This window comes from Apteryx mantelli, chromosome 30, assembly GCF_036417845.1.
Source record: "Apteryx mantelli isolate bAptMan1 chromosome 30, bAptMan1.hap1, whole genome shotgun sequence".
Classification (NCBI taxonomy): Eukaryota; Metazoa; Chordata; class Aves; order Apterygiformes; family Apterygidae; genus Apteryx; species Apteryx mantelli.
Genome location: NC_090007.1, coordinates 5,292,439 through 5,320,149, shown reverse-complemented (window position 1 = coordinate 5,320,149; position 27,711 = coordinate 5,292,439). Strand labels below are relative to the sequence as shown.

Genomic DNA, 27,711 nt, shown 5'->3' with positions numbered 1-27,711 from the left:
GGGGCGACGCTTTCCTGGATCGTCCCTTGTCTTTGGGCTGGGGCTTCTGGCAGCACGTGATGGGATTTCTCCTTGGAGGGCTTGGTCTCCAGCTGTCGCCCCGAATGGCCTCATCTCCTGCGGCTGGCTGAGCAAGAAGACCCAACTGCTCTGATCCTGGCAGCGGGATGAGGGGGGATGAGTCCATCCTGGACCAGCGGGGACGAAGTGCCTGGGGCCGTCCGCCTCGCGGCTGTGGGAGACACGTGGCTCCGTTGGGGTGGTGAAGAGGTGGCGGCAGCAGGGCCTGCGCCCCCCCTCCTCGAGGGCAGCATCGTCCCATGGCAGCTCCCGCAGGCCCCTCGCTCCGGCGGGGGAGCTGGGCCAGCGAAATGCTCCGAAGCGGGAGAATTTGGGGCTCTTCCCAGGGAGGAGCAAATGCTGGGAATAAACTGCTCCCCTCATGGCGACGGGGAGCAGCGGGGAAACACGGCCAAGTCCCGCCAGGGCAAGAAGGGAGTTATTTATTTGTCTGTCCCAGTGCGCAGGGGCCCTCCGCAGCGGGGGGCTTTGCCCCGTGGATTCACGCATGGCGTCTCCCCTCGTCGTGGTGCGCTGGCGGCACCGGGAGCGTCTCCTGTTTCGAAACAAGGCTGGGTTTCCCTTTGCGCCTCAGCCGGGGCACTGGGGCCTTCGAGGAGGGAGCTGTGGGTGCCTGGCGCTGCTGAAGGGGCTGGGAGGGTGGTGGGGGGCAGAGGGCTGTGGGGGGGTGAGGAGGTGGAGGGGGGCTGAGGGATGTGGGGGGGCGCAGACGGGGCCACCACAGGACCCTACGGTGTCCCCACACACGCTCGCTGCCTCCCTGGCGGCCATTTTCCCCATCGCCCCCCTCACTGCCCCGCCCGGCCCCGCCCCTCCCGCCCGGCCCCGCCCCCTGCGGCGCGGCCCCGCCCCGCGCTCCGCTCCTCTCCGCTCCTCTCCGCTCAGGCGCGGCGCGGGCAGCCCTGTGAGGGCAGCGGCTTCGCGGGGGCCTCGCCGCCGGGGCCTGGCTCATGCAAGATGGCGGCGGGGCCGGCGCTGGCGGTGTGAGGCGGGGAGCGCCCGGAGCCGCCGCTGCCGCCGCCGCCCGCGCCTTCCCGCCGCCGCCTCCCCCCGCCCCAGAGCCGGCGGGATGCTGAGATCCAGCGGCTACTTCCGCGGCATCGACTGCCCCTTCCTCAGCGCCGGGGGGCCGGGCGGCGGCCCGCCCTGCCGCCGGCCTTACTGCCACTTCCGGCACCCCCCGGCGGCGGCGGCGGCGCGGTGCGGAGCCCCCGGCGCGGCGGTGGTGCTCGGCCACGGCGCAGGTACGGCCCCCGCCCCCGGCTGGGCGGCCTCGCTCCTCGCCCTGCTCCCTGCTGCCCCGCCGTCTCCCCCCGCCCCGCGGCTCGGCCGTGCCCGGCCCCTGCCCCTTCCCCTGCCGCGCCCCCCCGGCGGGGCAAACCCGCCGCCCTCCCCCGTCTCCTGCCTGCCCCCTTCAAGCCTGGACTACCTTCCTCCGGTGCCCCCAACCCACCCCCCCCGTTGTGTCTTCATCTCCTCCCAGGGCCCCCTCCCCGCCCCCCCGGAGCGGCATGTGCCCCGCTGGGCTCCGTCCGCGCTGCCCAGCCGGGGCAGGTGGGGGCCCCTCGCCCCAAAAACACCTGTGTCCGCGGCCCCCCCCCGGGGAGCGGGGTGCCTGCCCCTGGGTCGGGTGCTCGCTTGTCACCTCTTGCTGCTGGTCAAGGGGAGTCTGAAAGGTGCCCTCGGCCCCCCCCCCCCCCGGCTGGGAGCGGTGTGGGTGTTCCCCGGTCATCGCCCTTGGTGGGTTCCCAGTGTCGCTGTCTGAGACAGGGCCCTGGGGAGCAGCTTTCCAAAACAGCAGATTTCCTGGGGAAAGCCCGTCTCTCCTCACCAGGAGCGAGGCTGGAGAGGAGCAGCTCCGTTCAGATCCCCATTTTTCATCCCGCCAGGTACCCCAGGCTCCATAGCAGTGAGATATCAGGGCGGTCTTCCTTGCCTCCGCTAACAGTTGTCATGTAGTCACAATCCTTCAGGAATTTTGCAGGTTTTGAGAGCCGAAGGTGATGTATTAAACTACCTAGTCCAGGGGTTTCCAGTTTGCAAGGCAAGCCGTACTGGTGGGGTGTCATATGGGGCCTGTGATAAGCCAGGCCTGCTCCCCGCAGGGGACTTCAGGAAGGCATGGAGCTCTGCCAGGTTTGTCAAATGGAGCTTGGCTGCGAGAGGAGATTGTGAGCCATTGTTCTGCCTTGTTCTTCCAGCGACTCTTGGGCATTTTGCTTACAGTCATTACTTGCTGATCTGTTCATTCTATTCACAGAGAAAACCTTCTTTCTTCTTCCTAGGGGGGAAAAAAAAAAAAGCTGCTTGCTTGCTTTCCATTAAAGCTGTATTACCTCAATATAGTGTATTTGCTGGTGTGCGTGTTCTCTAACAGCCGTACTCCGACGCTGTCAAAATAAAGCACACTTTGTGATGTATTTTCTGTGCTTGCTTAATATTGGGTTGTTCACAAATTTGGAAGATTAGTAATTCTTTGGGTCCCCTGGTTACCAGGTCAATTTACCACAAAATTGGTTTAACTTAAAGCATGCACAAGGATTTCACAGACAAACAAACAGCATGCTAAATAAATTAAAATCTTTGTCCCTTTCAGTGATCTTTTGAATTTGAAAAGCTCTGTAGAACCCTTTAGGATGGCAGTCACTGTGGATGCTGGTCACTGTAGATGCTTGATATTATAATTATCTTTCAGTGTGTTATTCTGGTTTATCTTTAAATATCTGCAAAGTGTCAATTTTGGAACTAGATTTGCTCATTTTGGTTAACCCCTTAGGACAGATGCTGCTGTACTAAATAAAAGCTGATGCTGAGTTTGGTTTTTGAATGACTTCAGGTTTTGGTTACAAAATGGGGAAGCGAAACTTGATCTTTAGTAAAACCTCACAGTGCACCTGGAAAGTTTGTGGAGCTTCTAATACTGGCTAAAAAGGCATTAATGTAAGAGTTGAATATGAATGACAGTTGTATTTGATGGAAGAAATGATCCCAATCCTGGTCGTTTTAGGCCTGACTTTGATGCGTTAATGACTCAGGAGATGAAGTCTGTGTTCTGGGAGGTTTATTTATTGCATTATGACTTTCAGAGAAGCTTTGGCTTTTGAAAAATTAAAAGCTATAGTGCAGGCCTAGTTTTCTTAGGTCAGATGTCCGTCATTTGCTCAAGAACCTAAATAAGCAGGCTCCTTAGCTTTAACTTGTGGCTGTTGCCTCCGACTCCCCCTTAGGAGTCTCAGCACATGCTCCTGCCCTCTTTCCCAAGCTCTTGGCACCTCATACAAAGCCTGGCTGTCATCACCGAGGATCTCTACATTCTGTCCTAGCATAGCATTGGACTTCAGCCATTTTTTCTGTGTTGATTTGGATTGAGAAATACGAGTTATGAATCTGCTGCAAAGCACTGTCTTCTAGAAGGGACTTTGGGGGTGTTATGTAAAGTGTCTGGTGTCTGTAGGAACAAAATACGCTTTTGCCGTTATTTTTAAGCAGTGCTGTGGCTTAGCTTCATCTGATAGGTCCAGATTAAGTGATCCTGCCTTTTCCTCTGTCTGCCTGAAGCTCATCTAGCCTGGAAAGATGTATTTAAGTTATACACTAGAGGGTGTAGTAGTTTAGCTAGCTAGCAGGCAACCATCTTCTTGAAAGCAAGCTCATTTCAACAGAAGTTGCTCCCTGTAAGTGAAGCTGCCTGTCTTTTTTTTTTAAGTAGCCTTGTAAAAGCGCACTTGGGCATTTTGAACCTATTTAATTATGTTGCTCAGTAAATAAACTTTAAAAATTGAAGTTTTTTGCAAGGCAGGTGGGGACCTACAACAAGAGCTACAGTGCGGATCTATGCTTTCTGGGCAGTGCCTAGAAAAAAGGTTAATGGCTAAAGAAGCAGGCTGTTAAGCGTATTGATTTGAGGCTGATGTTGACTTTGAGGATCAGTTTGGGACTAGCAGTGATCCCAAAACTTTTAGTAGGTCTTCAACTACTGATCATAGAGTCCAACTCACATGCCACAGGCGGTCAGCCGCTTCTGAAAACAGGAGTCAAACTTCCTCGCCAGGCTTTGGCAGGAGGAGGCCATGGATATGTGCCAGATGGAGAGGAGCTGGGAAGTAGTAGTGGTGGGGTGTAGCACTGTTCTCCATCTCCTAGCCCCCATCGCCGTTGGGGACTTGGTGGGGAGCACGGTGCTCAGATGTCTAATATAGACGATCCTTATTTCTATACAGTGCTCCGTGTGGTCCCGGCCACATAATGGTGAAGAAGTCGTGTGCCCGTTAGGGGATCCTCTCCAGCAGGAGGGCTGAAATTTCCCCCCTCGACTGCTGCTTGCGTGTGGCAGGCGTTCCCTTTTCTTCCCATCCGAAAACAAATCTGTAAACGAAAACTTGCCAGGTGAGGAAAGAGCTGGTGTGAAGTGTCTGGTCCATAGGGCACATTTGAGCTGGCTTCTGAAGCGTATGAATCACTTCTGTGGAAAACCTATTCCCGTGTATTTACTGAAAGTATTGGCCAATGTATTTACTGAAAGTATTTGCCCGTGTGGCTACCTGGAGGTTTGCAGCAATTCGGTGCCGGCTGAAAGCTGAGTAAGGTGCTGGGGCGATAGCAAGCACCCGTGTGGTTTTTCCAAGGCAAGGTGGGCCGAGAAATGGGCCGGGAGCGTGTGCAGGATCGGGAAGCTGGAGACTGCGAGTTGTAATCCTGACTTGGCTAAGTGCTTTCTCCGTCTACAAAATGACTAAAATCCACCTGCCTCGGAGCAGGATAAAAAGCTTATTGAATGCGTGTGAAGTGCTTTTAAAAGCGCGCAGTGTAAGTAGGAGGGAAGAACTGCCTTCAAGCCTAAAAGCGGCTCTTCAAGAGCTGTGGAGGAGCCAAATAGGTGTCTCTCTCTTTTTTTCTTTTTTCTTTTCCTCCTCCTCTCCCCCAAATCTAGGTCCTGAGTATGCTGAAAGACATGAAAGAAGCATAGTACAGCTCTTCATTAGTATCTTAAGGAAACCCAGCTCTTAGGATTTTTCTTGTCTGTTTGGGTGGGGGTTTTTTTTGTTTTTTTTTGATAGTGGCATCAGGCTGTGCTTAAGAGATGGATATTTTCTAAATCCAGAGCAGGAAGCTGCATCTGGGTCTGGAGGTGTGAGTCCGTCTTTGCTCTAATCCCGCCGTTAGCGTGAGATGGGAAGAGCAGCCCTTTCCGCACCCTGCTTTGAAACAGTTATCCTAGAACTGTGCATACGCACGAGTATTCAGTGGTTTTCTCGTATGGTCCAAAGCCTGTGGAGAGGTCTTCTGGCTGTGTGGATTTTATAGTTGGACTGCCAAGGCTTTGCAGATGAGACCTAGATTGCATGTTTGAAGGGTACCTTCCAGCTAGGGAGTAGTTCTTTCACCTCTCTGTGATTTATGCTTTCCAGCCCGTGAGTAAGCCGCTGTAATACCATTTAGCTCCTGTTTGCCCAGGTCAGGTGTAGACAAGTCCTTGGGCTTATCTGCCCGGCTTTGACTTTGTATTGATTCTGTCACTGATGCAGTCGGTGCTCAGCAAGGCGCTTCGTCTCCCTCTTCCTCAAAGCCCTTGGCTGAAAAGCAACCGCGCAGGACGGCTGTGACTTGTATGTGAAATGCCGCGCACGGGGATATTTGATAAAACCTGAAGTGAAGCTTTAAATGTTAAACCGCAACCTTAACCATCCTCAGCCCATGCATTGCTGTTTGTAGGATCGGGGCTGTTGTCTTCTACATCTGTCAGGTTTCTTTTATAGCCCGTTGCTGATGGGCTGCGTGTTAAATTCAGCAGCGCCTTGCGCGAGCAGCCTTTCTGGGATTGTCACCGTATCGCTTATATTACAGTGCGGGTTCACACCGTATGTAGAAAGGATGGAAAAAAAATCTTTAACAAATGTGTTTTCCTTCCTGTAGTTGATGGAGTGCAAGATCGACTTCTTGTAGGGAAGAGCTTCTATTATTTTATTTGCTGCAGGGAGATGGAGGGAGCAGAAATGGAAACGTAGGAGCTGTCTTCTGTGTTTCCTCACCGAAAGAGGAAATTAGGTAGTTCAGCGACAGAGGCACTAGTCAATGAGCTGCCTGTGTGGGAGGCATTGCTAAGGCTGCTTTTTTTTTCCCCCCCCCCATTAGTGTTTAGCACAGTAATTACCAAAACGTTGCTTGTGGGCAGTTATTTTAACTGTGAGTTTTGAAACAGAAACCCCGCTTGACTGCGAGGTCAGGCCGTATCTTTGCATTGAAATCACTCTAACGGCCTTGCAGTAGTCAGAGGTTTCCTGGCATTTATTGAAATTTATTGAAATCAGTTATAGCGGGTTAACTCAGATTGTGCAGGTGCAGCAGTTTTACGTGTCCGGATTCCCGTGGGGGCTTACAGGGCAGGGAGCTTCCGACTTTCGGTCTTTCTGCAGATGGTGGCGTGGTTACAGGGAGACTTACAGCGGCTGCTCCGTGGTGCCTCCTTGGCTGTGAGTTTGCGTTCAGCTCTTTATCTCTCGAGCTACAGACATGTGGCAAAGCAGCTCATTTGGGAGAGGGGAGCAAATCTTCCTTGTTCGACTCCTGCTGAAAGGATACTAAAGGTGCAGCAACCTCCTCGGGTCCCGGAGGTGCTGCTGTTTGCAAAGCTCCCAGCGCTCGTTTCCACCCACTACGGGGAGTCTTTTTCTATGCCCTTAACAAGGGACATCTCTTTCCACGTGGAGTAATCTTGCCTGACGTTTAAACCCTTCCTCGGATTTTTCTCCAAGTCAAATGCCGCAGTGGTGTGTTAGCGCTTGAGGAGCGGAAAGCAAAATTCACGAGTCCAGGGTTTCCCAAACCACTTTCCCCGGGCTGCCGCGAAGCAGATGGGCCTGTCCTGTGGGCGAGGTGCATTGGATGTGCCGGTGTGGCGTGTCGGCTCACGTAATACCGGAGAGGCAACAGCGCTGGGCATGCACCACCTAGCAGCGCCACGTCGCCTCCTTGCCCTGCAGCCTCCTTCCCCGCCGGCGCCTGAACGTAGCCGACGATGTCCTGAGCTTGCAGGCTCTGTGCGCTCGGAGCGCTTGGGTTACGTGCCTGGAGAAGGAGGGTAGCGTCGGGCTTTGGCGAGGGAGCACGCTGCGCGGGGTGGCCCTGGCGGATCGGGGGACCGCTCCGCGCAACCCCGCGGATCGCCGTCTGAGAAACCGCTGCGCTTGCCGATTGGCATTGCTTGAATGGAGCAAAACGCAATGTGTGCGGTAAGAAAAAACCCACCGAAAGATTAAAAAAAAAACCAAAAAAACCCGATAGTAACAGAAGTAGAAAAGGGGGGAAAAAAAACGGTCAAAAAGCCCCTGCAGAACCTGAAGTAAGAACCAATCTGACTTTGAAGTCGCTGAAGGTTGAGGCGGGACTTTGGGTTGGTTAAGTCCTGCCCTAATTATCTCTGCAGCCCAGAAAGTGCTGTGTCAGCACATGGTCAGCGGTATTGTGCCACGAGCCTGTGCCGGAGCGTCTTCGCCGTGCCGAGCAGGTACTAAAAGCCTCGAATACAGCATGAACAAATACCTGCAGTATTTATTAACCACGGGGAGCTCAGGTAATTCTTGGAAGTTTTTGACTTAGCGCAGAGTTAGCTTGCGTTTCTGTGTAGGTTGCGGTACGCGAAGAGGTAGTTTTGAGAGAAATGCCTTCTCCGTGTTAAGGCTTTCACGTGTTAACCATTCATTTAATGCGAAACTTCTGTCCTCGGATTGAAATCGGGGTCTAAGATATATGGACTATGCAAAAACTCAGCTGTCCTCTGGAAGGATTAGCTACGCAAGGATTTTGATTTCTCTGTGCGTTCTAGTCTTTTTACTAAAGAGAAGATCCGTACTAAAATCCAGGGAGTGTGTCTGGTTAGCTGGTTTAAAGAGTCTGCAAAGCTGCAGGTGTCTGAGTTGTAAAGGAGCTGCAAAGTTCTCATACAGGCTTTTGAGGTAACGAAAGCTGGACAGGTTTTAAAACCAGTTTAAGTTTCAGTTCTAGTCCTTCACAGGTCGCAGCTGAAGTTTTTAAATGTGGTATAGCTTGAAAGGGGCTTTTCTTTGTTTTTTTTATTTTGTTTTTCAAAGTGCCCAGTTGTGACTTTATTGAAATACTTTATTTTTTTAAATGGGAACCCTTTACTGTAAATAGCAAAAGAAATAAGACAGGTGCTGAGAAGATAAGTTATCTTGAGCAAGCCAGAGAAAGGCTGCAAGTTTAAGAGATTGGGGGGGGGTCAGGAGTAGAATTACGTCTTGTGGCCATGCTGGTAAAAGTAAGTTTTCAAGGCAGAGTTAAATAGGGAGAAAAGACGGCACCAGAATACTTGAAATATTTCTTTCTTCTTTTGTTGTCTTTGAAAATACTTACTCATTAAGTTTTGAAATAGATCCTTATTTTTACCTAGTACTTGTACAAGAGATGTGGAAATGTTTTCTGGTCTTTTTCCTGGAAACAGAAAGAATAAGTTTGTGGGTTTTTTTTCCCAAACATTCAGCCTTCCTTGTTTATTGAGGAATATCTTTAAAGCTAAAATGAAAGGGGGAATGGAAAGATCCCCAAAGAATGCAAACACTGAATATCCAGATTCATGTGTCGTTAGTTTTAAAATGGTGAGACGCTTTCTAGCCCGGGTGCGATGACAGACTGCAGGATTAGGGTGGCAGCCTGGACGCCGATCGTGGTATTTTGGGTACCAACCTTTCCCTTCTCTCCTCCTCCTCCTGCTAAATATGCTGGTTATTTTATTTCCACATTCTTTCCTAGATTAAGGAAGAAATACTGCAATGTGTGATTTTTTTTTTTTTTCCTCCACCCTTTGGAAAATGTTAGATTTATCACAGATTTTGACATTACTCCGATGCTCTTTGCCTACCCCTGTTGTTTGCACCGCCGGAGCGGATGGGACTATTAAAATCATTGCGGCAGCAGAGGAATGTAAATGATTGCTTTGGCATGGGCCTGTCCGTGGTGTTCTGGTTCTTGCATCCTTGGATTTAGGTAGTGTTGCTGTAATGAAGCCCTGGAGGTCCCAGCTGCCCTCCAGGACTGTCTGGGAAGCTATCGAGAGAATAAAACTTGGAGACTTAGGTACCCGAGTGCACTTTTAGGTGTGCCCTCCGCTGAACCGGAGACCAGCAGAGCTGGGGCGCTCCCGTGAAGGTGCCTCGACTTTCTTTTGCGAGGTGCAAAGCACTCGTGTTCTGGCCGGCCGCTCACGTGAAAAGGAGTGAGAGGTTCTGTGCCCGTCTCAGGTGGGCCAAGAGACTGGAAACGAAGCTGAACCTCTGGCTGTTTTTGTTACTTACAAAACTGCACAAAGTCGGGCTTTTTTTTTTTTTTTTGAATAAAAGTAGAGGCTGTGCGCTGTTCTTCCCAGAAGTTGGTTTTTGAACTGCTTTCTGGGCTGCTCCCTAACCTGTTTCCATCAAACTGAGTTTCTGACCGTAGTGAGTTGTTCTCTGCGAATGCTGCCTGTTCGGGTTTGGTGTGGGCCGCGCGTGAGCTGCTCCCTGGGTGGATTGAACCACCTCGGGCAGGTTCACAGCTCCTCTCTGGCCACTATGTGTTGGCACCCTTGGGCTGCTGAGCTGAGAAGGTGGCTTATTATTTGCAAAAGGACGATGCCTGGCCCCTCGGATGCCTGGGCACGGTCCACCCCTCCGTACGCTGGATGTGATACTCATCAGACCATCTGCTGAACCAGTTGAATTCACCGAGATGGTTTTTCAGTGGTGGTGAGCCCTTACGTTGGCTGACAACATCTGGTGAAACCATACCCTTGGTTTAAGCAGGCTTTGTCACAGTAGGTTTAAAAATATCGTGGCGTGATGGATGACTGCTCGGACTTTTTTCGGCCTTGCTAATATAAGACTTTCTTTTCTCTTATTTGCTTCCTTTTTTTCCACTAAAGAAACGGCCGTGTTGGCTCACAGTGTGCTTTGATGCTGTGGCATCAAACACCCCTAAAGGAATAACAACTGCACGGAGTAAAGTGTATAGGTAGAGCTCAACTTTCATTAGACCAGCTGAAATACCTCTCCCTACCAGCCTGGCTGCCCTTATGTTCTATAGCACAAGGTCACCTATATCTTTATTATTTAATTTTAATAATTAAATTTAGTATTTAGAAGGAAGGAGCACAAAATCATTAGGCTTATGCCTATATTTAAAGTGGAAGAAATATTTCTTAGCTCCTCTTACGTGCCCTCCTGACTCATTTACTCTGGATAATTGGTTGAAATGTACTATTTTAAATCTCGGTGTTCATTATTTTTAAGTGGTTGGATATTATTGTTAAATTGTCAGAAATTTGCCTTGGGTACGCACAAATGAGATCTGAGCCCCAAACTGCCGTTTCTTTTGCACTGTTTAATAATGAAAAATAGCAAAATTCAGCTTGTTGCTAAGGCCTGTTTTGAAACATTTTGTCCTTGAGAAACCGCTATCTCTTCTGTCAAGTATTAAATGAAAAGCTTAAAATAAGTTTCCAATGGTGATAATTTTTCTGTAATCGCAAAGGCTGTCCGTTTGCTAAGTACTGACACTGTAAACATAGGCAAGCTGTTAAGCTAACAGAGCTGTTCTGACTACATTTAAAAAAAAAATGGCTTTTTTTTTTTTCCAAAGAGGTCTCCCAACAGCTTTCACCTTCCCCATATTCTCCTCCGGTTGAATGCACCTTTTGTTGCTGTTTTGTCTCAGGAAAATGGGCGACTTCAACAGCAGAGAGTCCCGAATATGTTTGCCATCTTCTGGCATATTTTTGCTGGCTTTTCTGCCGTTTGGCCGACAAACCTTTCCGTTTTGAGGCTGGAATTGTCACGCATTTGAAAGTTTCTAATTTTTGTCTCCCTTTTCTTTAGCAGCAGCTGCTGCTGCTTAGCAACTCTGGCTAGTGTTATATCTGGAAGCAAGACAGTTATGATCCTGGTCCTACTTGCGTGCGAAAGCTTGACTCTTCTTCCAAAATCTGCGGGTTTAAAAAGACCAGTATTGGTCATACATCGGGGCTCTTGTGTTTATAAAGCTTCTCAAGTATGTGCTCTATGAGGGTGCTTGGAAAAAAAGAAACCTTTTTCTGCAGAATGATTCACTGCAAAATAAGTTTTAACATCCAACAGGTGACCTTGTACTGAATGCCTCCTATTATTCATTTAATGTCAGCCTGTGTTAACTATCTTTGCCTGTTGCAAAAACTAGAAGGACCAGTGTACAGCAAAGAGCCTCTAGCTTAGGGAAGCTCTTTAATAAAGCAGCTCCACCTTAGAACTGAGGCCTAATTTTCCAAAAACAACATAACTATAACCAAGAAAAAAAAACAATCAACGCTGGGTTTTCTGCAGAAGCTTGTTTTACACTTTTCTATCCTTTTTGCTGAAACAGCTGATGTAAGTAGGATTCATTTTGGACAGTACTGGTATCTTCTAAAGTAGTTCTAGTTTAAGTATATTGTCCGTGAGGTCCTATATAAGTTCTTACTAACTTATTTTTCATGGTGTTGATGTTTAACTTCACCTTTTTGTGTCTCAGGAGGACTATTTTATATTTCTAACTTGCATTAATTTATTAAAATAGTTTGCATTTTAAAGAATGTCCTGATCACGGTTTCATTAACAGTCCTATAAGGAGTTGTCATCTCAGATCTCATTATCTTGTGATCCTCAAAGGAGAGGATGGAATCTCAATTTTACATCCATCAAAAAGAATTATTTCACTAATATCTCTGATCTACTCGTTTTACTTCAGCAGAAATACTGTAGACATCTTGCATATCAGAATAGCAGAAAAAACATAGTTCATTTTGTAGTAATCTTTCTTTACAGTGTGGGTCTTCATATTAATGTTTGAAATGGAAAGTAATAAATGCAAAAGCTGATGAAGGCTCTTTTGAATCTTGCATCCAAGTTGTTTCAAGTTGTGTGTGCATGTGGATGGTGCTTACCTGCGTGCGACTAGGCTCAGGCACCCAGGAGGTCCTGTCCTGTCCCAGGTTCCTAGGAGTTTAATTAGGCATCTAAATAGGTGGCCTGATTTCAGGTAGCATATTTAATTTCTCTGGATCTGTGTGTAGGTATAAAGTATAAACACACACACACACACACACACACACACACACACACAGATTTTCGTATATAAAATCCCCTTTCTGTTTGTATTTGCGCTACGTTATCTGCAAATGCATTGTGGCCAAAGGGAACAGTCCTAATTAGTATCGTGAAGCCCACTTACGCAAGAGTCTTTCAGGGAAAATGTATCCTTTGATCAGCTTCACTTGGGTAATCCATCAGGCCTCCTGCATAGCTACAAAAGAGCACTTTCATGAAGATATTGCAAGCCTGCTGGCATTCTCCAAGTTTATTATGTATTTTTACGACTGGTCATTCCATTGAAAGAAAATGTGCAGGTTAGTTTTATACCTTAAATGAACAGAGGAGAATCAGACAACTTGCATGGAAAACCTGGTCTAGGCAAGGTATTCTTTTTGCATCAGAACAGTAATTGCTACAAACTTTTTATTTATTTATTTATTTTTAAAGCTAGTAGTTGTATCGTAGATGCAGTTATAGTGGTATTGTTTATTCTCGTTTGTGTACAGAACACCTTTGCTGTGCACACTTTCTTGTTAGGACACCGGAGCCAATGCTCAGGTTGTCTTTTACTTTCTCTGTATCCTGATGCATTTAAAATAGTTTTGCTTTTCTCTGTGGATGTGACACCGTTTGTCCAGTTTCACCGATCTCTTTCTGAGAAGGGTTGAGATCCAGACTCTTCATTCTCGCAGCTGTTTATTAGCCACCTCATATTTATCTCTGAAAAAATTGCCAGGCTTTCCACTCTTCTAACTACTTTCCACTCTTCTAACTTCACTTGTGCCAAATTTTAGGTCCCCATCTTGAGTTAGAAGGTAATAGCTGACTCCTCCAGACTGTCACTTTGCTGGTATTCGCTCTAGTGGTAGAGCTGATGTTTCAGGAGGTGATGAGGATTGAGGTGGAGATCGAGGAGAAAGGTTTTGTAGAGGGCTCACAGTTCGTTTTCAGCTGTTAGGTTAATGGTTATTATTTTCGTAATATGTTCATATATACTTGTCTTGATGATGAAGCTGTTTGCATCTGCTTTAATTCTTGATTTTCCCCTTCTGTCTTCATTTCTTTGTGATTTCTTTTTCTAAGCAGTCTCTGGGTGTCAGTCTTTCCAGTGTACATCATCCTCTGAGACATTCTGGTTTGCCAGTTCTGGTTTTGCGTTTTGGAAGTGCTCTGTGTTTTGGTTGTAAAGCACTTTGGAATAGCTGAGCGGGAGCGAGCTCTGGGAATATTCTGCCTTGTTCCTCTTTCCCACATTTCTGATCCTGAACACAGCGCGGTTGTCGTTTGGAAGATGGTGACATCATGCTGTGTTTGCCCAGAGTCCCTGCTCAATCAGGATCTAATTGGTTTGGAAGAAAGACTTTGCAATCCCGAGGGGGTAAAAAGTTTTATGAAACTAGTGCCTTTATTTTCACCCAGCCTCTATTATTCTGCCTGCTTGGAGGCTAGTTTTGCCAACTGCTGGACAGCTTCTTTTCTTACTACCAAAGGGAGCTGAGCATTCATGGATCCTCCCCCCAAAAAGCAAAACAAAACAACCCACACCCCCAAAACCCCACAAGCTCACAGTCTTGTAAGGATGGTAGAAAGGACTCTCCTGTGAATGCTGTTTCTGTCGGTTATGAGAAATTCTCTCATCCTTCTTAGACCTGAGAGGTTTTTCCTATCTTTCCTCTCTCCATTTATTGTTTTATTCTTTTACATATTCATATTAGAAAGACAGTTTTACTGCTATCCTTCTAGCAAAGGACAAAAAATTCCTCTGGAATAGTCAGCACTATGATAAAACAAGTATTGAAAGCTATTGAAAGTCAAAAAGCAGCATTTCACTTACCTGTAGCTTCTGATACTTTGTTAAATGGAGTCATTTTTATTGCTAGGCTCCTCTGTTGCTACTAAAGGGCTTTATTCTAATCTTCCAAGGTGAAGTTATTTTCCTCCCTGTTCTTTTGAAAGCAGGATGCCTGTCACTCTGCACATGCATGTGAATGACTTCAGCCCTTCCTTTTCACCACAAGCTGGAAAGGTAGGTGGGAGAGTTTGGGACAACGTGGCAGAAAGTGGAGAGCATTTGTACTAGTGGCAACAGTTTCTGTGTTCTTTTCAAGATGAGCTTTACAAGATGAGTTTTGATTCTCCAGATGCAAACCATCCCTTAAATCAGTTACTTTAGCATGTCTGTACTAGTTCCATAGGGTGGACCATCACTCCTCAAAAGCTCTGCTGTGGAGCTGTGGTCACAAGAGCCCTACAGCACGGCCAGAGCGTGTCCTTTGCCCTCTGGGGCTTTAGAGGGGCCCCCTCTTCCGCATTTTCTTCCATGCATTTTCATATGTGTTGGTCAGCCAGCCGCAAGCCAGAACAGGAGCACTTTGAAAGCACCAGCCTAGGATGACAGCTTTAGCTTTTCAGAGATTAGTGCCGTGGGGGTTGTCTGTATTTCATGTTTGTGATTGATCATAAGCAATAAATGTATGCTATGAAAATAGAACATGCCGCAGTTTAATTTTGAGCATATAAAAACTTAAGTGCCTGGCACACACCCCAGTTCTCGATTTTGCTGTCTTGTTTGGGTGTCCTTGCTGAGCCAGCAGCATGAAAACACAATGGGTTTCATCCTGTAGAGCTCTAGGCTCTACCTGGGAGGTTTCTGAATATGTGAGCAAACCTTTCTTTTTTTTTTTTTTTACTTCTAAAATACACCTTTCTTTCAGTATAAAATTTCAAGCTTTCCCTGGATGGCTGCTGTCATTGTTTCAGGAGACTTGTTGCAATATAGAGCTTTTATTCATTTCTTAGAAACACATGTGGATAAACAGCTCATAGTTTATTCCTGAGTCAGGTGGTAATTGGGAATTCCTGCGAGAGCTGCCATTAATACCCCTCCAATACCCCTCGTTAGTGTCATGTTGATCACCTAATTGCTATGGAAATACATACCCTGGGTGTAATGCTGGTCCCAGCTGATGAGCTCACCTTTCTGGTGAGGGGCTGCAACATCAGCCAGGAAGCATGGAGCCCAGTAAATAAGGTTAGTCAGGCTTATTAACCTGCACGCCATGGTGGAAAGGGATGGAGGCTGCAGGCAGGAAGCAGATCTGGCAGCAAAATCAGGGGAGCAAGGAGGCAGTGGCAAGGGGGAAGAGAAGGGTGAGCAGGCAGGGTGCAGGAGAAGACAGTGAAAGTTGCTCCAAAGATGTTGGGAAGTAATGAACTACGCATGGGGTTTCCGAGTTTGAGCTTTTGTGAGCCCCCTGCTTGCAAGGGTTCTGTCTCACTCTCTTCCTTTTCTTTGAACGCAAAGGCACTTACTCCTACTTCAATAAATAAACGAATTTGCAAGAGACATGAAAACACTCGGGGTAAATTCCTTCTCTGCAATTCTTCTCTAGTCATCTGTAAAAGAGAAAATGGAGCAGAGACATTGCAGACCTAGTGGTGATTACTGAGAGGATGTGTGCGCTCGGATATTCTTCCGTTCATAGTCCTATAAATACCTGCATGAGGTAGAGCAGCTAAGGGAATTGTGTGAAAAGAGAAATGTCGGATTGGAGTTCTGAGCATTTCATGTTCTTGTCTTGATTGTTTTGTTCTATGCGGTTGAGTTGTGGTGTTGCCTTTGTAGAGTACTCCGTAGTTGTTTTTATTAGCAAACAGTTTGTCATCCAAGTAAGGCTTGTTTTCCTGCTGCTACCACAAGAAATGCTGAGCTTCATGTGAACATTGGAGTCTTTCAGTGGGCTTTGGGCATTGGCATCAAATGGGAATCTAATCCACAGTTTTTATACTAGAATCCTCTGTACTTTGCTCGCTCTGTTGAATTAGGCAGATAATACTACACCTACTTGGTTCCTCTTAGTCCTAATACAGTGATTATCCTTTAATGCCACAAAGAATATTTCATTTATAGAGCTTTTTCATGGGTAATAAAAGGACTTTGTCAATAGATCTTTAGTCTTTAAGGTTTGTAAAATCCAGTCTAGCTATGTATCTGCCACCGGCCAGAGAGTATCACTGGTGACTTTCTGTATCAAACATATACTCTGTAGTGGCTACAGCATGGTTTTCTGTAGTGTCTTTCAGTATAGGGTTTTGATGAGAGTAAACCTTAAACTCTTTTTTAAAATTTTACTCCAAAGAAAATCTAACCTAAATTACTGGTTGTAAATTACTTTTCCTTCTCCTTTACAGAACGTGGCTATGATCCCTATAATCCAGATCTTCCGAGGCCCTCGCTGCAAGTGGAAAATGGTGCCCTGGCTGACATTACAGACATGACGCCTGGCATTCTGGAGCTGGAGTTGGTCAACAAGGCCATTGAGGCGGTCAAAAACGAAGTCGAGAGAGAGCAGAAAAAGTATGAGGAGCTGTTAGAAACAACAAAAGAATTTGGCACTTCAGAGGCCTCTTCACTTATTTCCCAAACACCTGTGTCAGCTGCTGTGACAGAAACTGATTCTTTTATCTCTTTAGAGTATAACCCAGGTAGCTACAATTTAAATAATAACCCGGACTACAACCCTACTCCTCTAGCTGCTGCTAGCCAGTCAAGTAAATACACTTTGGATACTTCCCGATCTAAAGGTAGCTCATTGGAATATGTTCCCAAGGCTGTAGCACAGACGAAAAAATACAGTTGCACTGTCACTAACAATAAATATGTGATCGATGACTCCAAGCCTTCTACAGACTTGGAATATGACCCACTTTCGAATTACTCAGCCAGGCTCTTGAGCAAAGCCACAACAAAGGAGCCAAAGGGGTCTAAAAGGAGTAGGGTGCCTAGTTATGAGGAATGTTACTCTCCTTCACCAAAGAAGCTATGTGAAGAACCCGATGACTATGAAGTGTATGCCAGGTTCTCTTCCTCTGAAGATGAGGCCGATGCGGAATATAAGCCGACTTCTGTTAGTTCACAATCAAAAGCTGGTTCTGAAAGTGAATCAAACGATGGGTTATCCAACAAAGAGCAGAGCACCAAACTGGATGACTTAGATTCCCCAGGTATCAAAGAAATGACAGTGCAATATGACATGGAAGACCTTCCAAGTTCACAGAAAAATCTTGCCAAAAACGTATCAGAAAAGAATGCAAAAGCAGCAAAGTTGTGTTCTGGCAAGAATGACCAGGATATTGAAGATAAAAACAAAGACTCGAAAGACAAAACAAAAAAGAAGAAATCAGATCTTAGTAAAACGCCTAGCCTCAATGAGGCTGGTAAGAAAGAGAAAAGTAAAAATACAGAAAAAGACAAAATGTTCAAGAAAGAAGAAAAGGTAAAAACAAAAAATGAAGAGAAAAACTGTAAAGAGAAAAGTAGCAAAGTCAAAACTGATGGGAATTTAAAAAAAACTGAAAAGCAAAAGTCAGAAAAAGTGGATGGGCTTAAGAAAGAAAAATCCAAGTCCCCCAGCAGCAGTTCAGGGAAAAGCAAGAATGAGGGTGGCATCAAAGGCTCTAGCGCAGAGAAGCTGGGGAGCAGCAAGAAAGACTCCAAAGTAAAAACAGCTGACTTGAAAAATGGTAAGGAAACCTCTGGTCGTAAAAACAAAGACAAAGGGACCAAGGCTCCAGCACTGGAACGAAAGAAAGAAAAGGTCAGTTCTAAAGAAAAAGGGGATCCAAAGAAGGGTCGGAAGCAACGGAGTTTGAGTCATGTTGACCTGTTTGGGGATGAGAGTGGGGATGATGATGACAAAGGCCGACCTTTGCCATCCACGTTACTTGATGTGAGCTCGGACTCAGATGGTGATGGCTGTTGTTCAGACTCTCAGAGTGAAAATGAAGAGACAAAGAGTGTGAAGCGCTCTAAACTGTCAAAGTCATCTTCTTCTTCCTCAACGTCTGATGACATTGATTATTCCATACTTGAGAAAGACTTGGACTTTGAGTCAGATCCAATGGAAGAGTGCCTCAGGATTTTTAATGAATCTACAGATGTGAAAACTGAAGACAAGGGAAGGCTGAAGAAACAGGTAATGCTTGTTCTGCCTAGTTGTTTCTCTCAAAGCTAAGCGCTGAAAGGATCCTGGTTTAGTTTAGTGGTATTGCTCTGAGGAAGGCTAGAGAGAGACTCGGTATGTTGGAAGAATCCCATCTTTGTCATGAGTGAGTCTGCACCTGAATTTCCCTTCTGGATTGACAGGAATAGTCAGGCAGTGGGGTAGGAGAGAAGTCAGTTACTGTTTCTCTTTTCTACTGTGTCAACTCAGAAGCTGCAAGAAAGTGTCTTCTCCTGCCACGGGTTGAAAGCTGCTGTGAGGTGTAAGGATTTACTTACCTTCAGTGTGGAAGGCCTTTGCCTTTCAGGGTTATCAGTTACTTCTGTCTCCATCTGGTTTAAGAACTGTGGTTGCCTGGATTGCTGCAGAAAGGCTTCAAAGAGTGTTTTGTGGGTCTTTCAGAGCTAATCTGGGTTGGTTAATCCAGGCAATGCCTCCTTGTTGCAACATGGTTTGGGAAGCTCGGTAGCAGGTGGAACCAGAACAATGTGCTGAGTGCAAGTAAGCTGGGGTAGTTGACACTGGTAGAGATGAATTATAGACAAAAGTAAAATAGAGGCAAGTGAGGTTTCTCTCTCTAGGCTCCTTGTGTTGATGGAGAAAAACAACCCTTAAGGGCAGGTGGGAATTGAATTTAGCTGCTCTGAACTATTGTCTGGACAAGCCTCTCCTGTTTTTCTGCAGTAACAGTAATGCTGCCCCTCACTAAAGAAGAGGGCAGAATGAGGGAAACCCTCTGCAGAGGGGTAACGACTAGCTTGGATCCTCCTCATGTAGCGTGAGGGACACGTGATGTCGAAAGAATCCCCACGAAGGGGTGGCCGGTCACTTCCACCATGTCAGCTCAAGCTGGCCGTTCAAGGCTTACTGGGCAGTTATCTAGCGGACACTTCAGAGCCTCTCAAAATTACTGTTTCCCATTGTAAATGCTTAGTGCAAGTCTTTCATGAGGACCTCTGTGTACTGTGTAGATGGTGTAAGTAAGAAATGGAAGGCAGAATTGCTTTGAAAGGTACGACGGATTTTGGAAAAATGAGGTAAAAAGACAGCATCTAGCTAAAGAGGCTTCTGCCAGTGACTGTGAGGTGGTCCCCAGCGGATGAAAGAGCCTCATTTGCCAAGGTTTAAAATGGAACTGAGCAAAGGAGGGGGGGAAAAAACAAACAAACAAACCCAAACTAGAAAGTTGCTGCTGGCAGTGATCCTATAACAGCCTCTGAGACGGGGAAGTAGGAGCAAACAAAGCTCATCCTTCATCTTCTGACAGATGAGTTCGACTGAGCAGCAAGAGCAGACCCTCAGTTGTGGGAGTGACTGCCCGTAAACGGACAGGATTATTTGACTTGCTGTCAAGATGCTCAGGTTTTCTGGTCAGGATGATTTTGCTTGCATACAGAGGAGGTGTTTTGGGGAATTAGACTGGAAGCAGCTGTAAAAAAAAAAAGTGACACGTTTGGCTAAGTTGAGAAAACATCCCGAACCTGTCACTAGCGTTATCTGCCTGGCAGTTCGGACTGCAGTGTGGAGGTATCGAGGTCGCTGAGTCAGCTATATTACCTGGGAGGCTTAATGGGGTGAGGTGACAAAATTGGGTGCCCCCTGTGTGCTGTGGGACACGGGGTACCAAAGGACGAGTGCTTTCAAGTATGCAGGGAATTGTTGAGCAGCTTCATCTGCAGTTGTATCTCCTCCTGCATCCTGCTGGATACCGCATCCCAAAGATATCAGAGGTGCAGGGACTCCACCAGGGCCTCCAGTGTGTTCCAGTTTAAACACCTTCACACAGAACTAAGCTCTCTTTGGGATTATTAATCTGGAAGAGAGGCAGGATGAGTGCAGCATGAACCATGAATGGTCGAGAACCAGTTTCTCCTGGTAGGACTGCTCATTGAGTTTTGTTCTGTCTAAAACCTACATCAGAAATTTTGAGGCTTTTGTTAGTTTTGCAGTGGAGAAAATCCTTCTGATTGTGGCAATCTGCATGTGGAGGACAAAGTCAACGGGATCTGCAGCATGGGGAGGAGAGCTCATCTTTTGAAAAAAATAGCTGGACTTGTAAGGTTTGAATAGCTGAACTATTAAAGCTTTTCGCTGAACTCTCAGTTGCTTTAACGGCATCGGTCTGTTCTGAGAGAGGTCTGTCTTGCTGACAAGTAAAGATGTTTTTTACAGTGAAATGAAATTCCTTGGTAGAAGAAACTACATGAAGCAGTTGTCAGTCTAATGGTTTTCTTCTGAACTATTAAGCATTACTTGATTTTTGCTTGTTTAAAACTCAGGTGTTCTTTCTTTGGTGTTTAGTGTAAAACCCAGCTAGAAAAGAGAATTTTATTATTGGCTTTGGCTATTTCTTCAAATAGTCTAATTTAAGTGAAAATAGTTCAAGGGCACACAATTTAATGGTGGGAAATATTTACCAGTTTAGAGCCTTTGAAATACAAAATGATTCAAAATGCTCTGAGTTCAGAAAGCACTGGACCAAGGGCTGCCGCTCACCTCAAACCGTTCGTTCTGGCACGTAGTGGGAATGTTCAGCTGTCAGCAGCCGTGTGCGTTTTCCAGGGTAGATGGCCTTTGTTCCTGCATTACCTTATATTCTTGCACGAAAATGTAATTTCCCTATTTTGGAAAAGGCAGAACAAGCATTGCAATGGAGAGGCCCTTTGAGAGATGGATGTCTGTAAATAGTTACCTGCATGTCCTCTGCTATTCTGGAGGGTGGAATTGGTCACTGAGCATTTATTTTTGTTTATGGAACAATTTTATAGATGTCCATGCGGTCTGATCTCAATAATGTGCTAATCTGGAGGAAAAGTACATAGGAGCAGTATGGTGCTTCTCCACTTGGAAGGGTAGAGTTTTGGGAGTGTATTAGGAATGTAATTGAATTAACAGACTTATCAAGTTCCTAGAGAGCTAAGTGATTCGCAGGATGAGGTGTTCATCCAAAATGTCCTTGTGGTGATGAGTGCATTTGTAAACAACATCTCTTTAAGTGGAGTCTGAGCTCATCCCAAAATCTGGCCTTCAGCTCTATCTCTGAGTTTCTTCAAGACTGACAGTCTTGCCTCTGTTCAGAGCTTTGCCAGTGGCTCTGTTGGAAAACTGAAAGAGCAGGTGGAGTTTTGGAAAATGAACATATGAAGTGTGTTTTGTATAATTGAACAGCCAAGTAAAATTCAAAGAATATTTCAAAGTTTGGTTTTTTCCCCCTCTAGCAACAAGTCTGCGATGATAGCTCAGAACTAGCTGTAGCTAGAGAGGTGCTATTGCTTTCTCCTAGGTTCCTGACCATACAAATATATCGCCTGGGTCTTTGTTACCGCAGCCTTTCTGCAGATATGGTTGTGGGTAAAACTGCAGAGAAATGTTTTCCTAAATGTGGAATAGGGACACGGTGGTTTAGTGTCCGGCATGTTTTCAGGACCTGCTCTGAAAGGACGTTATGCAGGGGGCAGAAATGAACCACCACCCAAGTTCCTACCAAAAAAAGACAAAAGAACCCCCCCCAAAAACAAACAGATTTTAAGAGTGGCACAAAAGGTGAGGGGTGTGGGTAAGTGGTTGGCAGGGGAAGGGCATTCAAGTTTTTCATGGTAGTTAGGGGAATAGCCCATAATGAATCATGCCAAAACTGCTTAGTGTATAGCTCACGGAAAGGCTGCTTGGGTGGGAGCAATAATGCTGCTATTCAGTGGCTTCACTGGTGGTTTTGGGGTTCAAAACTAGTTTTGCTTCAGTAGTTTAGAAGCTGATCAAAGTTTGTCCTCACCTGCAAGGACTTGCTGTTATCCCAAAGGGAGACTCTTCAGCTCTCCCCCTGGAGAGGGATCCTCAAGGCTATTCAATTTTGGAAGCTTGTTTGTTTGTTTTCCAGCTATCCAGAGAGGAAGGAAATGAAGAAAAGACAGAAGATACTTTGACTACTCTATTTCCTGGCCAAAAAAGAAGGATCTCTCATCTTGTCAAGCAAGGAAATGTAAGTGCAGCTCTCAGGAGCAAAAGTATAGTTTGTCTAAAGTTAACATTTTCTGTCCTGTTACAACCCTGGAAAATGATGCAGTCCCAGGTTCAGGCAGTAGAGTATGAACTGTTTGTGCTGGAATCCTTTTATGTCAGATTTCTTTCCTCTTTCTGATTTCTGAAAATCATAGGCATCTGTTACAATTGGCAACAAAACTCTAATAAGCTTTCATAAAAGCAAGGAGAAGCTGTGGAAGAGTAAATGGATTCTGTACCTTGTAACTCACTGAAACAGCTTAGGGTGCTCATTTTTCTGCAGTATAGCTTCATTATTTTACTTAGATAAGTTACCTGTATACAAGGTAAGCATGTGTCTGATGGTAGTCTTTTTTTGTCTTGTGAAACTAAAAGATTGATGTAGCAATTTTGTCAGATTTTTCAGTCCTCTACCATGTTTATATCTGTTCTGATTCAACCAGTACAATCTCCTGTCTGATACTTTTCTTTCCACGCTTGTGACAGTACTTTGCATACAGAGAATAATAAAAAAGGCCATGAAGACATTCTGTTTTTTTTCCTTTTTCCTCCTGTTTCTCACTGAGATTTTAATTCACGTTTTCACCAATGTATTTCCTACCAGGTGCTGAGCACACTTAGTCAGTTTTATGTTCCAGCAGGATAACACTGGAGGCTTAAGCACCGATTTGAGCTGGGTAGCCCAAATTAATTGTTCTTCTTTTCCTCTCTGCCTAGAAAAGGTTTCTTTGCTTTTAATAATTTGAAGCCCTGAGGTCAATACTTGCGTTTTATTTAACTACATATCTTCAGCCAGTTTGTGTGCTTTGATAAGGACCCTTTCTTGCAAAGCAAAGAGATAAGAGACTGAAGCAAATGGGTTGGAAATTCATTAACTCAAATATTTATTGTAAATAGGTGCCTTTTAGACGAGTACAAATCTTTACATAAGTTTTCTTAATGTGACAGCTGATCCCAAAATGCTTTCCAAAGACGTGAGCCCCGGTGCAGTCATTGCACGGGCAAACAGAAGCGGTCTGGTGTGCTCAGCAACAGCTGGTGCTCGCACACACCAGAGTGTACGTTCCCTGGAGAATCCCAGCTTGGCTCTGCTGCTGTTGCCAAGTCTGTTCAGGAGGTGCCGTAAGACCTGAACTGCTGCTTTTACATGCAGAGTTGAGGCTCGTGGTTTGCCACGTACCTCCGAGTCGGGTATTTGCTCAGTCTCGCTTCTGATTTATAGCTCAAGACCTGAACAACTAGAAGGGAAGGGAGCTGAGTCTTAGTTCAGTTTTCAAGAAGGAATAGTGGGCCGAAGGAATTGAAGGTGAGGCAGCAAATGAACATCCTTGTCCCACTTGGAAGTCTGTAATTATTGTTTGATGGTTGTCTGCACTCAGTTCAGTTTCCAGAAGGTGGTGTCAGCATCAGAGACCAGGAATGCAGGAGGTGCCAGCTCACCCCTAATTTGCAGTCTCAGAAACGCCATGTTACACAAATGGGCTGTGCGAGTGCGTTGTGCTCTGAAGGCGTTTCGGGAAGAACGGCCTGTTTCCGAGATATCAAAGGACATTAAGTGGTGCGGGGAAGTTTGTACTACTGCTGCTTCTCTTGTACTTCTGCTATTAGAAAACTTCTCTGTTTGCTGACGTAGTTTCTGGCACCTTTCCTGCAACCTAAATTTGGACATCAAAGAAAATGCATGTGTAACTTGTTGTGTCAGTAATAGCTGAAGCAATGAAATGCTTCCAGAAGAGGCAGGGGCAGAGCCTGTTTAAAATTCAGAGCTCAGTTTATATAATGACTTGTGCTCTAATCTCATAAATACATGTATTTGAGGCTTTTAAATAGATATATAAGCTAGAGAGCAGGGAAACAAGGCTGCTGAGAGGTGGGAAGCTGCTTTACTACAAGGATAGATTGCACAGGTTCTTAAGCACGAGAAAGACATTGAAGGGGAGAGAGAGGAGATGCCATCTGTTAAATTCTGCATCATGTAGCATAGGTGAATGGAGAACAGTTGTTCATTTTTTCATTGCCATATAAACTAGAGAAGCACACAGTGAAATTCAGGAGCAGAGAGCCAGATTCATCGTCTAGTGCAAGATGCTGTAGAAGCTGAGAGTTTTGACAGAGTCCCAGAAGTGGTTAGACACATTGATGGAGAACAGACACCTTGGCCATTAAACATTGCCATTCAAATACAGCCTTCAATTTAGGAAGATCCCAGCGTGCTGGGGAGGCCTTGCCGGAGGCTGAACAATTAATGTCACTGGTTTTGGTGGGCAACTCCAGGCATTTTAATTCTGGAAGACAGTTGGGGATCTGCTCTCTCAAAAACCTGTATTTGCTAACAGAGCGGTCGAGGAAAAGAGACCTTTTCTGGGTGAAGGAAAGCCAAAAGGTGAGGGCTCAAGCGGGTGGACGCGGTGGCTCTAGAATCCTTTGTGTCTGTGCAGGCAGAGGTCCCGAGCAAGCCCGTAATCCGGCCGTACCGTCCTCCCACCGCTCAGGAGGTCTGTTACCAGAGGATCCAGCTGGCTCAGCAGCAGGCGGCACAGCTGGCTGTGGCCGTTCAAAAGGCCTCTCTTTCTTTGCCAGGAGAAAAGAAGAGGATTGCTCATGTGCCAAATGTAGCCCTTGCCGCAGCAGCCAAACAAAGTAAGCCACCAGTGTTGTTTGTAACCGCTGTCCTGTCCTCCCCACTGTTAAAAAGACACTGCCTTCTGTTTGAATTTCTCCAAGTTCCAGATGTGAAACTAACGGGAGATGTGTAGCATTGGCCGTGATTTGAATCCTTGCCTAATGGGACCAGTGGCAGGTCTTTCCCCGGCCTGAGAAATCCCATCACTTTCTGAAAAGGAACAGACTAGAAGTACAACCCTGTTTCCCTCTTGGCAATTTAGGTGGGTCTGTCTCACCCAGCCTCGCTTACCTCACTCTATTCTTTTCCTGTTTCTTCCTTTTGGGGAGTGTTTGCTCCTCATTTGCTCTTCCATTCATGCCTTTGAGGAGGTGTCATGAACAGGCGGGAAGCACTAATTTATGCTCATCAGTATCCCTTTGTAGTTGGAAGGGCTCAGAGCTGACGTGATGGGCAGCTAATGCCTTGTAGCTAACAGGGTTAGCTCTTTAAGCCGCCCTAACTCAGTTATCCCGAATCAAAAACCAGCAAAAAACCCCAACAACCCACATTTCCTGGCAGGGGGTTCTTTCATCCTTTCCTGCGAGGTGGTAAAATCACCCAGTTCTTCACTCTTTGGGGAGTGACAGGCTCCCATTCCAAAATCACAGCTTGCAGCACGGGTCTTTCATATTAAGATCAGTCTGACAACCTGGAGTGAGCCCTGTGATAGGATTGCTACTTAAATATGTTTTCTGTTCCTTGCAGGCCCTGTGGGTGGCAAGAAGACTGTTCCTGGCAGGAATGTCACACCTTCCAATGACTCTGAAGCACCCACCCTTTCTCTGAAGGCTTGCACCTTAGCTGGGATGGCTTCAAAGACCACCAGCACCACCATGCCGAAAAGGATAGCACACGTTCCCTCCTTACAGGTAAAAGAAAATCTGTCTTTGCAGCCTCTTTTCTGGTCATTCCCCGTTGAGGATAGTATGTTTAACCATGCTGCTGCAAGCATAGCGCTCTCTGAAGAGTGATGTTTGATTAGGTTGATTAAGTGGGTTTCTCTCTTCTTGTAGTTTTCCTAGATAGCACTGTATAAAAAAATAAAACTTTTGAGGGGTAGGAGCTTAAAAAGATAGAAATATTTAAATGCATCTCTTATCTCGTTGAATATTGATCTCCCATTTTTAGTTTGAGTGTTCTGCTGTGCTGTCTGTCTAGGTTTGTAGCTCTGTCTCCCTCCTGTTTAAATGGAATGGCTGGATTAATGTCCTCCCCATTAACTGTATAGTTAAAATGTGATCACTTTAACTTCATGCTGTAGTTAATATTTGGGGGGAAAAAAACCTTTTCTTTTGAATACCTGCCCACCCTTTTGTGTCCTTTTACTACTAGTTCCTCAGCAAAGAAATCTCTCCTTCCGTCTTGAGCAGTGGGGCAAATTGTGTGATTTGGGAGATAAATTGGTGCTAAATGGAAAACTGCAATGGTAGATCGTAACTCAGCCCAACATGGAGTTCTTATACATCAATAATTGCTTAGAAGAATGTGTCTATCAATTTAAGGGTGAAAATCCTTTCAGGCGCATCATGACTGGCATAAAAAAGGAAAACAATGCAGTGAAGTTACAGGAATCCCACTGAAAGCGTGCTGATTTAGCGGGCTGGGAGCCTGGCAGAAGTGGGCCTGCCATTCTCACTTCTTTACAGTTAGAGTACTGAAAAAAACCCCGTGTCTGTCATGCAGGTAGTCGGTGTCATGTGTTCATGTCTCCAATTAATAGCGCGGTGCTTGGCACCACGCTAATCTTGACTCTCTTAATGTAAATGTAATTTTTTTCGTGGTCAGGGATGTTTGCATATGTAAATGTGGTGTTGTGACTAATGCCACTGGGGCTAGTCGACTGCTCTATGAGTTGTATAATAGCTTGGTTGTTTTTTGAAGTAATTAAAATACTGAAGGGGGCACAAAAGTTTCAAGTGGTATTTTGGGGACTGAAGATGATGCACGTTATGTTTAGCTTTGAGCAAACTTTCAGAAAGGAAGTCATGCCACCACTATTAATAACATACCAGGACATGTGACAGTCTCGAAGCAACATACTTCTCAAACCCCAAATAATCTTTTTCTCTCTCTCTCTCTCTCTTCGCTAGAGCGCCAGTTTACAGAGGCCGGTTATTCCCACAGAATTTGGTGCTAAAGTCCCAACAAACATCCGTCAAAGGTATCTCAATCTCTTCATTGATGAGTGCCTGAAATTCTGCTCCTCCTCCCAGGAAGCGTTTGACAAGGTTGGTGCACCAGTGCTTACTACTTATGAATAAAATCTGGAGAAGACGATAATATCATCTGCATTGGTTGAGACATTCTGAATTTGTGGCACAACCAGAAAACTCTGCTGTTTGCATATAATTCTGTAGAGGAGCCAGGCATTAAATAATTCCAGTTTGGACAACAAAAAGTGTAATTCCAGTGGAGCTTCAAAGTAGGAATTCCCATCTTTCTCTTCGTTAGGAGAGCGTGCACAATCTTTTTAATTATCTCTAGCAGGGACTTAGGGGGATGCACACTATGGTCAGCCTGGGAAAAAAGCCCCTTTGCTCGGGGTTCAGTCTGAGACTTGTACAGTGGCAAACTCCTCCTGGTATTTAAGCATTCAGTAAAGATAAATGCGTGAGATGGATGTAATCGGTAAAACTTGTTGCTTAGGAGTTTCTGGGCTTTTAAGGAGCCTTCTAGCAGGAGGGATTTCCAAAAGCAGAATTGAAAGGAATGCATTTTATTGAAAACTCCTGGCCATTGGTGTCAGTTGGGCAAATATGGGGCAGCATGTGGCATGTTTTGCCTGCAAAACAGATTCCACGAGGATTTCTTTTGTGGGATTTCCCCTTCACCACTCCCCAGGGAATGTTCCTGTGCACCCAAGGAGTGGCTG

At 45.8% G+C, this 27,711-nt stretch overlaps 1 protein-coding gene across 3 annotated transcripts in view; it reads left to right on the top strand.

Moving 5' to 3' along the window:
- The first annotated feature begins 1,087 nt into the window (after positions 1 to 1,087).
- Positions 1,088 to 27,711, top strand: part of REXO1 (RNA exonuclease 1 homolog) — a 44,325-nt gene continuing 17,701 nt past the window's right edge. Inside the window, exons 1-6 of one of the 3 annotated variants that reach the window (XM_067313036.1) lie at positions 1,088 to 1,325; positions 16,365 to 18,148; positions 22,053 to 22,154; positions 24,613 to 24,814; positions 25,545 to 25,708; positions 26,930 to 27,067. In XM_067313036.1, coding sequence (XP_067169137.1) covers positions 1,151 to 1,325; positions 16,365 to 18,148; positions 22,053 to 22,154; positions 24,613 to 24,814; positions 25,545 to 25,708; positions 26,930 to 27,067 — 2,565 coding nt within the window. In that variant the 5' untranslated portion in view covers positions 1,088 to 1,150. Of the gene's footprint in view, positions 1,326 to 7,544; positions 7,652 to 16,364; positions 18,149 to 22,052; positions 22,155 to 24,612; positions 24,815 to 25,544; positions 25,709 to 26,929; positions 27,068 to 27,711 lie in introns of those variants that run through there. The other 2 variants (XM_067313035.1, XM_013959770.2) reach the window with 2 other exon arrangements.